The sequence below is a fragment of the Sturnus vulgaris genome, chromosome 2 (assembly GCF_052056855.1).
Source record: "Sturnus vulgaris isolate bStuVul1 chromosome 2, bStuVul1.hap1, whole genome shotgun sequence".
NCBI classification, from domain to species: Eukaryota; Metazoa; Chordata; class Aves; order Passeriformes; family Sturnidae; genus Sturnus; species Sturnus vulgaris.
In genome coordinates, this window is record NC_142244.1 from 99,294,686 (window position 1) to 99,308,287 (window position 13,602).

Below are 13,602 nucleotides of genomic sequence, written 5' to 3' on the forward strand. Positions count from 1 at the left end.
CTGTAATTTTACCTACAGCTAGGAATCCTTTCTTTATGTTTCCCAGTGACTGTGAAAGAACTGGTAATACCAAACACATTTCCCAGGGTTCTAGAAATAATTTTAATCATTTAGCAATCCTAATCTTGAAACAAATGTGCAAGCCCTATTGTTCAGCTGATTTTTCTAAAAATAGATTTCAACTGCAGTTCTCTACTTTAAATTGCTAATGTGTGTCCTTGTTAAGCCCTTTATGTAATTGCAAAGGTAAGTCTTCAAAATAAGCAGACACTGCCAAAACCAGAGAGGTACTGTAGGATGTATTACTGAGAAACATAAACCTCAGCCAAGAGAAGAATCTCGGTCTCTTGTGAATTATAAACAAGATCTGGCATAGGATTCTTGTCCACCATTATTTTTTGTACTTGTTAGTAGAATCTTACCAGTGGCTTAAGGCACCAGACACTTACTGTGACCAAACATATTTCAAAGAAACCAGTTGTCCTTTTTGTGAAGCTTTTGCATATATGTACACTGGGAGTTTGTGACCATATTTTTATGGATACATAATTCAGTTTAGACAAAAATCTAAGGACAAGAAAGGATAGGGATCCATGTTGCATTCTCAGTTCTCACTCAGTGCACAATATAGAAAAGAAAATACTAGGCTAAAAATGGCAGCTGCAGTCAAGTACAGTGAAGAACATCACTGTAATTCTCTCAGGCAATGGCAAGAAATTACATCACTTGCCTCAGGAACTAGATTAGTATGTGCTGGGCCCCGAGTTAAGAAAATACAGTTGCTCTAACTTAAGTTGTTTGCTTCTGGTTTTGCGTACAGAAATTGCATTCAAATCTGCCCATAATGATACAAATGCCTTACTTCTCTACACTGATAAATCTAGGCCTACAAAAGTCTTCATTTAACATTGACTGTATTTATTTGTACATCATTAGTTTTTGGAGAAAATTATTTTGTTCATGGTCATATTTCACTGGGGGTTTTTGTGGGCTTCTTTTTAACTGCTGTGATGGGGCTCTAATTTATTTCAGAACACCACATTGTACACTCTGCCCTTCTTACTTTCCTGCTTACATGGCACTCCCAGGACTCAGATGTCAAAATTGGGGTGAATGTTTTCCCACTGCATGTATCTGGTTCCTTTGGCCGGCGGTTGTGGGGACAGCTTTGGAGTTACTTGGGTTTAGTAACACAGTAAAGCAGCTGATGGGATTGTGTGTGGATGTCTGCCCCTCCTGTTCATTATTTTCTTTTGATTTTTCATCAGTTCATGATGCAGTGGAATGTTTCTACTTGATGTGTCTGAATCTCCCAGGAATTTTGCCCATATTCCCAACCCATTTATGGTCATAAAGATGACTTTTCATTGCCCCTCACAACCTTTTTTTTTTTTCCCTGCAGCCTGTCTAGCTGTAATCAGCTCTTGCAGGCCTTCCATTCTTTTCTGAATTGTACTTTGGTCAAAGTCTCAGCAGCACTGCCAGGTGCAAGACTTACCTTAAAGAAAGCAGGCAGTTGTGCAGTCAGAAAACTTGAGATTGCTGGTGGATCCCATTATAGCAACTGCAGATTGATTCTGCTGAGCTAGTAGTTTTAATAATTTCTAAAGCCTTGCTCATTTTTGTCTCCTCTACCTGCCAAATACTTTGAAGGGGAATACTGTGTACTTCAGAGGTGAGGATTGGAGGAGCTTGTATTGGAAATTTAAAAAAAAAATGTCAGAGAAATCAGTTAAACAAGAAGTGCTGGTTATTTCCATGTGGAGGTGGTTAAAATGTTGGAGAAAAAAAAAAGGATTGTCAGATTCATTTGGGTTTTTTTCTCTCTTTCTTCTAAAGTAATAACATTGCTAATTTAGTGATTTCCAGAAATTGAACTAAAGATCTCTCTATATGCAAACCTCGGTCTGGACAGCTTGAGTTAAAGAAATAGGAAAAATTATTGAAGGAAATTACACAGATCTCCATATGAAAACTCACTATTTTCCAGAAAAGAGGGCCACACTGAGCATTAGTTATACAAAGATCTGTAGGAATGGCTTGTTACTTGTACTCAGTGTTGGGATAGAGGCTGTTCATCACCAAGATGCCCAAGGTGTGTGTAAAAGGCAATTTGATATTCATAATTCTTTATTCTCTGTTTGATTGTACAGTAGGAAATGTTTCAGTGAAGGATCTTATAGAGTGAGTAATTGAACTGAGTAATTCGCAAATAACTGAAAAACACCTGGTTTTTTAAAGCTATTTGTACAGCAAACTATTTAGGTTAACCAGAGAAAACTAAGTCCACTTAGCTCACAAACAGAAAACTTTGTTCAACAGATCACTTCTCTATTGCTCATCCCCAAAGTAACCCCAAGTAACCAGCAAGGACTGAAACAGTTCAAAAGTCATTGCTTCCACGGACCCCTCTTTGTCATTCCCCTCACCTGTACAAATACAGCAGTAGGTACTGTAGCTGCTGCAATTCAGGGTTGCAGTTTTACAAAGATGTGCTTTTTGTGGTGCTAAAGAGATTAGGAAATGAAAGGAAGGTTTGGTAGATGTCAATTTTAGCTGGAGCTGTGAGTGCCAGATAAGCCAGCATGGGGAATACTCAGCGTCACCCCGGTTGTGAGTCTAAAAAGAGGAATGCTGTGCTCCCAGAAGAGGTGAGACACATCTCTGGAGGAGTCATTCCCTGGGCTGTGTGGCTCCCCAGTTGCCTTCTCTACACCTACATTTGACAGGCCTTTCTGATGTGAGCCAGGCATATTGTAAACAATTAAAACTATGTAGCCTTCAGATCAAACAAGCATGCAACAAGCATCATTATGTTCATTAAATAAAACCTTGTCATTTTATGATCAATGACAAATCTAGCTTCAAAGGGAAGCCATTTTTAACTGAAAAAGGAGCAGCCAAAGGAAAAACCCTCCATCGTCTCCATTTTTGCAGTTATAGCAAAACCTATCAGTGAAATTTTGCAAAACACAGTCCTACATATGCATTTTTTGGCACTGCCTAGGGCAAGAATTCCCAAATGGCTGTGTATGTACCATTGAGAGTATATACAGACACCTCAGTGTGGGAAAAAATATAGCACAGAACTGGGACCTGTTACCACTGTCAGTACAAAAAAAGTGTGGGAATCTCTCAATTAGGAATTTCAGTCAGTTTTCCAAGTCTCTTTTTGACTTGTGTAACAATTTTTTGAGATTGGGGGGTCATTTAAGTAATTGTTTTCTGCATTCATTATTTTCTCTCTGCTTTTATGCTCTGTAAAATACTTCAACTATTCCACAGTTGGTAAATTACCCCCTTTCATACCAAGATCATCCCAAGATCTGCACTGTTCATTTGCGTCTGTTTTTCATATATGATAATGTATTTGCAGATTATGCATAGCTTAATGAATTCTGTTTTCCCATCTTTTTTGAGGCAGAAAAAAACCTGGGAGTCATTCTCTCAAGTCTGCTGAAAGATGCCTTTTAGGGCACTGATCATGTCACAGCATTCATTGCTATGAAACCTGTTCAGTGTATGACAATCCTTTCTCCTCTTCAGCCCTTGGTGTTTATGCTTTTAACCTTAAAAGGCTTTAGTGTCACTGCATGGGTCTTCAAAGAGTTTATTGCACTAAGATTTTGTTTACTGGTTCTCTTTGAACAGAAATCATTGTTTTATAGAGTGATTATTGCAGTCACCAGAGTGACAGAATTTATGAGGAAGAATGCATACGGACACAGATTTGCAACTTTCATTCATTTCACTGCTGCCACGGCATTTTCAGTTTGTGTCTACTGTAATTTCACGTCATCCCCACCACATCCTTCCTTCATATCCCCACTTGCAGAGCACCTTCTGTCTCTGCTCACGCTCCCCAACTGCCTTGACAGACTGGAAGTGGGGGTGGTGCTTGTGCCTTGGCATTGTGTCCCCAGTGTAGTTTCATCATCTTAGGAGGGCCAGGTTAGCAAGCTAATGTTTTTAAATTGCCTTTGTTTAATAGAAATCACCTTTTTGTAAGACTGAACTGTGGAGCTGCAATTTTGCTATGTAATTTAGTGTACTTGAATGCAGAGCCCTGAAGAGAACTGATGACATCTGGTAACTATAAAAGTAAAGCTCAGGTGATTCTTCAGTGTTACCAGAAACCTGATGTAGGTACAGCTTCACTGAGGATTTTGTTGACTGTGTGAGGTAGTTTTAAAACCAGTCTGTTTTCATATGAGCCTTATATAACTGCTGTGGTAGTAATACAAGAAATCGGGAGGGAATTAGCTGTCTGTTGGAGGACTGGTTGGCATGTTTCTGTTATGTTTGTTTTGGTTTTTCTTAACTACAATTGTACGGGTGGATTTTTTCAAGAGGAGTGAGGAGCACCATGTCCAGCAGGACCCACTTAAACAGTTTTGCTCCATTGATTTTTGTTAATCAGATCTTGTCTGATAAAATATGAGGAAAGTTTCTCACAGCTGCTGGAGGTGTGTGAGTGAGATTGCTCCTCAGTGACAGTGTACCAGGAGTTTTGTGTTTCGTCATCTCACAGGTGCTTTGGTAATAATTTCTCAGCATCCAGAGAAACAGTAAGATAACAAGTTTCTTTGCAAAAACATAACTGAGTTTTGTACTGAGAAGTTTCTTCTCTCACATGCTATGAATTGAGATGTGTTGCTCTCTGGGGATCAGGACTGAACAAAGAGGCTTAGCTGTGTGCACAATCTGTCTCCTGGCAAAGATAGGGCTTGAGATATGCCAGCGGCCAGCTAAAAAGTCTGTAAGATACAAAATGCAATAATGAGATGTCAGACATCATACTTAAGATTATGTCTTCCATAGATCCACAATCATGGTTTTCTGCTTTTTTACTTTTTCCCTCCATGTTTGTTGGTTGCCATTTCTACGCCATCCACCTGTTGTTTTAATCAGAGACCATGTTACAGTTTTTTGAGCTGTTGACTTGCAACCTAGCTGCTGGAGTGTTTAGCAGTCAAAGTTAGTGCTCTTGGACAACATCTCAGTTTTTTTCATTCTTATGTAGATTCACTGATTTATCTGCCATGTATTTTTAAGTTCGTTCTGTTTTAAGAAAATTGCGTTACCATTGTTGATTAATTCAAATACACATAAATATAAATTAAGAGGGATAACATTCTCTAATTCTGGTTAATTTTATGCAATTTATTTATAGATACACGTAGAGATTTCAGTGTTCAGTGATTAGGCCCTAGGTGCAGGCGATGTATGTTCAGTGCTTGATTTCTTCTTCATTGTGGTTCCCAGTAATGTGCTTAGATGTCCTACAAAACTAATAGCCAGGGAAAAACACTGCCCTGCAGATCTTATGGTCTATTTTACAGCAGGACAATAAATAAAATAGACCAGGACATAGGGAGCAGTACAGAATAAGAAATCGGACTAGGGATTATATAAATGATACTGCAGTTTTTCAGTGGAGGTTTTTTATCTGTCTTTTTTTATACCTTGCAATCCTATGGAATTCTGTTCATAGATGGACCTGCCATTTCCTAAAAAGTGTCCAAAGCTTCCCAAGCATCCCCCAAAACTGGAAGAGCACTGGGAAGGGAAATTAGGTTTGGGGGGGGAGAGAGTGGAAGCTGTTAGCAGGAAAAAGAGAAAAGCTGCAGCAAAATAAATTGTGTAGGGGGAAGGGGAGAATCTGATAAATACATACCTTGGTTTCAAATGTGGGAGGCATTCTGTTTCTCAGCTTGTTTTTGCTAGCTATCTCTGTTAATAATTGAGCTAGCTGAAAAAAAGCATCTTGAAAAGACAGAAAGAAAGCACTACTGTCAAGCAAGCCCAAAATCACATCCCCAGCCTGCACATAATTGGACATTGCAGTGATACAGGGGAAATCCCTTAACGGACAAACCTATAAATGAAACTAGTGTTGACAAGGGGAAGAGGCACAGCTATATTTAACGGAAGTATTTTCATTTGAAAGCTGCTTTCTTTTTCTTTTTTTGGGGGGGTTTGTTGTTTGGTTTTGTTTGTTTTATTTCTTGTCTTTTGGTGGAGACCATGAGGGCTCTTTCTGTTTGAAACAGTGCCTGGGTGGTTTCCCCAAGGCTTTTAATGTTAGATTAATGCTCTGGAGACAGTGTGATGATAAATGGGTTCCTACAGTTATATCTACATCCTGTTCCCCCTCCCCCTTCCCGCAGCTGCCCCTCTGTAAAGTCTCTCTGCAGCACTCGCCTCCATACCCAGCAACAGTTCTGAGCAGCTTCAACCAGAATTTAAGGCAGCACTCTTTAAAATTTGTGTGCTAAAATTCTTCAATTTTCAGTGCTGTCACCTTCATTGCCACTTACTTACTCAGACAATGACAAAAAATGAAACAGGGAAGAGGAAGACTTCTGGCTGAAGTACAGGCCATCTCACTGGCTTATCGTCTGCTGTGTAGCAGATCCCAGTTAATTACTTTTGCTATTGTTTACATACAGAAAATAGGTTTACAGGGGTGGCCTTTTTGTAGTTTCACATGTTAACAGCAGAGCTCTGCCCATCATATTATACTAAACAGTAAATGACCAGGGGATTTGAAATCTCTTCCCTGGTAAAAGGGAATGGCTCCCCTGTGTCAGCTGTATTTATGCCTTTATTTTATACAACTTGTATGCTGATAGGGATTTAAGTGTGCAGCTTCAGCAAACACCCAACACTGAAATTCAGCAAGGAAAATGGAGATTTGAGGCACTTTTTTTAGCTGGACATGCCCTTGTGGTGATTGTTGGTGTTTACATGTTTTGGGGGGTTTTGTTTCAGTTAGTGCAGTTATTCTCTGCGTGCATTTCCATTTCTATATGGCTTTCCCTGTATGTGCGGGGGGATGGGTGGTCAGGGTGGCTTAGGTTGATCCCCCCAGCTCTGAGCAGCCAGCCCACATCCTTCTGCTTACATGGCAGCGTCTCTTAGATCTCAGGACAGAATTATTTTTAGACCGTGAAGGTGTATCTGACTGGTGCATTTAGATTTCATATCATGGCTTCCTTTTCCTGCTCTCAGGTTTCTCCCACTCGGCCTTTACCTTCGGTATCGAGAGCCACATCAGCCAGTCCAACATCAACGGAACACTAGTGCCACCTGCCGCACTCATCTCCATCCTCCAGAAGGGGCTCCAGTATGTGGAGGCTGAGATCAGCATCAACGAAGTGAGTACCACTGCTGCCACCACTGCTGCCACCACTGCTGCCACCACCGCTGCCACCACCGCTGCCACCACCGCACGCTGGGACGTGCCGAGCAGCGCACCCCAACACACCCCAGCAGCCCCAACACGAGCCACTCCCCAGCTTCTCCTCATCTGGTTTAATTTTATTTCTCGTGCTTTGCCCCATCCCAGCAGAGAGCCAGAAAGCTCTGATGGAGATGTGTTTCAGTTTCTTTAGCTGTGGCAGGGAGGCATTCTCTGCACTGCTTACATGGATATTTGTGGTGTTTCTGCCACCCTAGCCAACAAATCCAGGGTGTACAGGCTCTTGCAGCAAGCAAGAAAAGGCACCTGTGCTTACAGTCTTGCATTTTCAAGGTCGTGGCAGAATTTGGCAGGAAAAACCTGCAGCATAGGTTAAAACTTCATTCCCTGACACCTCCTAGCAAGCAGTGCTATTCACAAGCCATGAGAAGCCTGATGAAAAATCCGGAGGTCACAGGAGAGTGATTTCGGTGACTTGGGCCTAGATCATATGAGATGAGGCATCATGTATGTGGTGAAACGGGTGCATGTGTAAATTCTGAATATGGCTGAGGTGCAAGTTTTCTGTAGAGATTATATGAACAGCCACAAACTGTCCCTGTTCTCCTTGAACTGCCAGTGGAAACAAAGAAGGGATGTGGGAAAAGCCAGTGGTTTTGCCCTGCCAACCTTAAAGACATGGTGTTTTGAGAGGGAATGAAGCATGACAGATAAGCAAGTGCTGCATTACGAGATTTTTAGGATAGATATTTCTGACTGACAAACATCCGTAATAAATATTAATACAAAGAAGCTACTCTTTTTCCTCTATACCTGAATGTAGTATGTGAACAGCATGGGTGAGAACAAAGGAATATAAAATAGAGAAAAGGCTGTGTTGTTTGCAGTGTGCAGTTTGGAAATTCTTTCGTTTTTATTCAAACATTCTGTGTATTTTTTCTTTTTATGACTCAATACCATGTATAAGATTTGTATATGTGTTGTCTTGTAATTGGGGCAATGACATTTGACATTCACAGCAAGCTGCACTTTGATGCAGTTGTAATAACAAACCAGTCTTAGGAAGCTGTCTCAATTTGCTGCTACTTAACATTTTGCCCCATGCCTGAAATTCGAGCTACACAGTTAGAAAGTTCCAACTCTGAAGCACCTATAGCAGGTCAGGTTGTTGGGGCTTGCAAGACTTTCCCAAAATGAGAGAATAATCTGAAAATATGCCTATTGTCACCATTAAGATTTATGTTGCTCTCATCATGGTTTGAGTTAGGTTGAACAGGGCCCTGAGCACCCTGGTCTAGTGGAAGATGTCCTTGTCCACGACAGGGACATGGGAGCTGTATGACCTTTAACATCCTTTCCAACCCAAGCCATTCTATGATTCTGTTCAAATACTTACTGTTAAGTATGTCACAGCAAAGCAAAGGCCATTCTTGCTACATCTGAATGCCAGTATGGGCTACCATAGATGCTTCTCTGTGTCTTACTTTTCTATGGGTATTACTTAAGAGTGTCAAGTAATCAGTGAGTCTATAAACCAGCGTGTATAAAATTACTGTTTGTGATCTATTAAAGGGTAGTCATGTAAATAGTCCAGTGAGCACATTTACAGATTAAAATGTAAGATGTCATGATCTGTTGGCAAGCATTTTGTGTATTGTATAGCAAGAATTTGAGTCAAGATTCAAATAAATTTTGGCAGACACGTAAAAAATGTTGAGAAGAAAGAAAGATTATGGTTTCTTTTCTAATGCCTGTCTCCTCCTTTTTCTTCCCTATGAGGAAACAAATATGTATTATCTTAATCTTGTAATTGTAAGGGGTAATTCAACAACTAGTTCAACAGAAACATACTAGTCAGGCAAGCAACTATTTTTCTTTATTAATTGTTCTCACCCATGGAAGATTATATTGTTTACCAGCTACATTATCTATCCGTGTCCTATTCTTGCTCTTTCTCAAGAACAAATCTTTCACCACTGGATCATTATTATTTCATAGAATTGAACGGAGTTTGCAGAAGATTGGCAAAATGGCACTTTACAAAGATTACTAAAATCTTTCCCCTATATTTGAGATAATAGGATAGTGAAAGTGAAGAAAAGCTAAGTCAATAAAGTCTGTATTAAGTCTTCAACAGTCCTTAAAAGTTTATTCAATTGGTTGTTGAAGCTGAAGCCAAATTTACAGAAATCTAAATGAAAGTCATAACTATTATGAATAATATAATGAAATAAAAAAAATAATGGTAAGGCTGTATGATCAGCTACAACTGGTGGTGCTGGGCTGAAGAACACTGCGTAAGAAACCACTGAACTTGTGCATACGTCATGTTTTGGCTGAGCTTCATTATACATCATCTGCTTCCATTCCATTCCTAAGCTCCTGCAAGTGTAGGAAAACAAACAGTTTAACCAAAGTCTGTTTGCCTTTGTCATGGCTTTAGCCATGACTCTCTTTTTTCAATCAGAAAACAAAGTGAAACTTTCTGTCATATTTCTTAACACAGCTTAACTTTTGCATCTATAAAGCATTTATATGGTAGAACTTTCTATAAAATTCCAACAAAGTACTTTTTCACTGAGCAGGTTTCTGAGTGGACCATCAATGCCACCACCATCACAGATCTGAGTGAGGCAGTCAATAGTCCTGTGGCACTATTGGTTAAGTCCAAGTGTAGTATCTTCACACAGCCTCATGCTATGATTCTTTGCCGTCCTGAGTGCTGAAGATCCTAAACTTGGGGTTTCCCTTCTGCTCATTTTCCCTGCAGGATGGTACAGTATTTGATGGCAGGCCAATAGAGTCCCTGTCTCTGATAGACGCGGTGATGCCTGATGTGGTTCAGACCCGACAGCAAGCGTTCAGAGAGAAGCTAGCGCAGCAGCAAGCCAGCGCCGCGGCAGCGGCGGCAGCCACGGCGGCCACAGCGGGAGCCACGACGACTGCTGTTTCCCAGCAGAACACACCAAAGAACGGAGAAGCCACTGTGAATGGAGAGGAGAATGGGGCACATGCAATAAGTAAGCCAACATTCAGCTGCCTGCCATTGCTGGGCAGTTTGTGTTTCAATACTCAGTTGCAAGGTGGGGTGCAAGGTGTGGTTTCTTCTAGGTGGTAGAACTAAGGGCAATAATTCCAGGAGGGTGGGGCATTTCTAAAAAGGCTGCTGAGTAAAAATTATGTTTTACATCACAGTGCTGTGGCTTACCTTTCTTTGACAATCTGAAAACTTCAGATCTGTTCAGAATCACAGGTTGAAGACAGGATCAAAAAGTGGAGCTGTATGCTCTCTCCTTGGAGCAGGCGACCCAGACTTTATTATCAGCCTTCTAGATGCTTTTAGATACTGGATAAAAACTGGGCTGTAGCCAAAGCTTGTCATTTTAGCCAGGCTAGAAGAGAGATGGATTGAGAGGCTGGGACCTTATCTTGGTTTGAAAGACAGGTGTCTGCCAAGGGATGCAGGAACCTCCCTTGGAACGGAGAATATGACCCCCTTCCCTCCGAATTATTGTAACTTTGAATTACGGGGCTTTCAGGCAAAGATATGGAAAAAGGAGTTACGGTTCTTTACTGGCGATGGTTCCCCCGTGGCTGCAGGGGGCACTGTGGAGTAATCCCAAGGTCCGACAGACCTGCGAGCCCTGTCTGTAGCTGTGTGCCCAGTGCACAGCCCTGTGCAGTATCTGCCCTGTGATCATCCATGGCCTTGGCATGGTCCTTAGCCTAGTTTGGCATGTTCCAGTTTCTGTTCCTGTGCAGTGTGGCCAAGCACAGGAGCATCCATAGCCTTACTGTCATGGTCATTAGCCCAGCTTGGACTATACCAACTATCCATTCCTGAGCAGCTTTGCCAAGCACATGTGCCAAGGACCATTCCCAGCAAACAGCTTGGATGCATCCAGCCTGAGGAAAACTGTTCCTCTGCCTTTTATTTAATAGCATGTGCTTATTCATACAGTCCCCTGCAAGTATCCAATTGAAAGTCCTACCTTCCTGAGATTTCCTTAGTCCTTGGGAACAGTTGGTTCTCAAGAGTGCTGAATTCACCTTTGTTCCTGGGTGACTAATGGAGACTGTGCTTATAGATTAATCATCCAAAGTCAGACATATCCAACATGGAGTGGGACCTGCCTGCCTGTGTAACTATATCCTGATGACTGTGCTATCCCTGTGGGGCAGATGGGATTACTGGTTCTAGTTTCTATGTACTGGCTGACTTCTGAAACCAGCCCTTACTGCCCAGTTGTCTTCCAAGAAAATTCTAGAGGAACATGCATGGCAGGTTTTGTTGGAAGTCCTAACAGCTCTTTGGCTTAGACAAGGTCAGGACTGTAGTCACATACGATTTTATTAGTTCTGCAGTGTAGTTACCTTTATCAGTCTCCACCTTCTCTTTGGTCTGAATAGATTCCTCAGTGGGTCAGTGAGAAAAACACTTTCAAACCAGGTTTTCCTTCAGAGAGTTCCAGTTAGATGGGTTAGTTTCCCCCAGTAAAACTGCAGTTATTTAAATAATATTTTTATTTGAGAAAGGAAACATAAAAAAGATCTGAACATTTAAAAAATATTAGTCTGTTCTTAGACTATGGTTTACATATGTTTTACTTTCAACTAACCCTCTGCTTTGAAACTTAACTAATTTCATATGTAAAGGGGTGCAAACAGAAGTTAAAGTACTGTTAAGTGTATCAAATGCTAACATTTTATTTGTTGACACATCTTCAGCTGACGTGAAAATTTTAGGGGAATGTCTCACTGTCTTAGGGCCAGAAATAACCAAATTCTTACGGCAGAAAACTGATCATCAGTTCATCACTAAAAGAGAAGCACTCAGATGTATTTCCTCCTGATCCAAAGAAATGTATGTACTATTGTATTAACAAAAGGAAAGCCTTAAAGATCAGTTCATGTTTATAGCCACACTGTAAGCCTTGATGTCTCAAATCTGACATTTCCTAATAAAAAAAAATAATAATTCTCACAGCTGTTTTTAATAGCAGGATTTAACAAAAAATTGCAGACCTTTTCTTGGAATGTTGAGAAGGACTTTTCCTGGGAGAAAGAAATGATCATGGAAGACCTACTGAGGAGAAAAGACTGCTGATATGAGAGCTGAGAAACTTCCCAAACCTTAATCTTTACTGTTGTTGTATTCCATAGACCTATTGGTATCTATTGGCACAGGTTTAAATAATGTGCTAGTCCTTAGTCATAACCTGGAAGTCACCCAAATACCAGCTTTTCAAAAAAGGTTGGATGAGTGGAGTGGGAGGAAGAGATGTCTTTGAGAAATTACCTAGTTTGCATTTATTCTGGCATGGAGTTCTCCCTGACACTCTGAAGTCTTTCCAAAAAGGTTTTAAAATATTTAATATAATATGATGTGTTTTTTATGCACATTACCAATATAATATTATTGATTTAAGAAAGAGAAGAGATAGAAAACAATAGCAATAGTTTGAGGTGCAGATTCAAATACTAAATTAAAAAAGTCACTGCCTTGTCTTCTTGCCTCCCAAGTAATGTTCTCAGTTTTAAGTCTCTATAAATGTTACAGGAAAAAATAAAAATCAGCATGCAGAAATGGAGCCAAACTTTGGATTGTTTTCCAACTCAAATATTTTTAGTGTCATTTGTTTCATTATATTTGCAAGGATTGGCTTAGGTTTAGGAGAAAAATAAAGCTCTGGAAAGAGGACTAAGCCCTGTTCCTTTATTAAAACTACAGCCTTAAAGAGTAACTTCAGTGAAAGGCCTCTTAAAGATTTAATGAAAAAAAAAAGTCCTGAGAAAAGACACTTGTAAGATCTTAAAAGTTTCTATTTTTTTTCTTTGGAGGAAGTAGTTAATACTACTTACCAGTGTGTTAGAATTTTTATTTTTACACTAGAAAAACCCCTCAATCTTAATACTTTGGGGTACTCTGACTTCTAATTTCCAGTCATTTGGGTTTTTTAATACATTTGAAGAAAAGAATTATAATACAATGTAGAGTATAACCAAAGATCTCCTGGCATTTAGAAAATGTTTTGTGTTAAAATTTGGACAGAGTCCTTTGCTATGTGACCTGCAGACATATTTTTCACCTGAGGCTCTGCTGCACTTAGTAGATAGAAATGCCTTTTCTTTCAGAGAGCCCCCCGGGGCAATTTGTGCAAATAAGATCTTAACTGAAGGCTTTCTGCTTGGAAGGTACTTTAAAACAAAAGAAGCCTGTTGTTGATGGTTACTGATCTCACTTATCTATTTATTCTCATTCCCCATGCACACATTGTAACTGCATCCATAGGAAAGCTGAATTTTCAGGTGAGACCAGGGCTCCCAAGAGCTCGTGCTGCGTAAGGAACTTGTCACTCCTAAGAGGGTGCCAGTTTGTGCTCAGGGGTTTCTGCAGT

At 40.3% G+C, this 13,602-nt stretch overlaps 1 protein-coding gene across 3 annotated transcripts in view; it reads left to right on the forward strand.

Moving 5' to 3' along the window:
- The window catches only part of TBL1X (transducin beta like 1 X-linked), a 187,247-nt gene that overhangs the window by 147,623 nt on the left and 26,022 nt on the right, over positions 1-13,602 (forward strand). For all 3 annotated transcript variants that reach the window (XM_014882426.2, XM_088160184.1, XM_088160185.1), the window contains 2 exons: positions 7,015-7,160; positions 9,975-10,224. In XM_014882426.2, the coding sequence (XP_014737912.1) occupies positions 7,015-7,160; positions 9,975-10,224 (396 nt within the window). The remainder of the gene's footprint in view (positions 1-7,014; positions 7,161-9,974; positions 10,225-13,602) is intronic.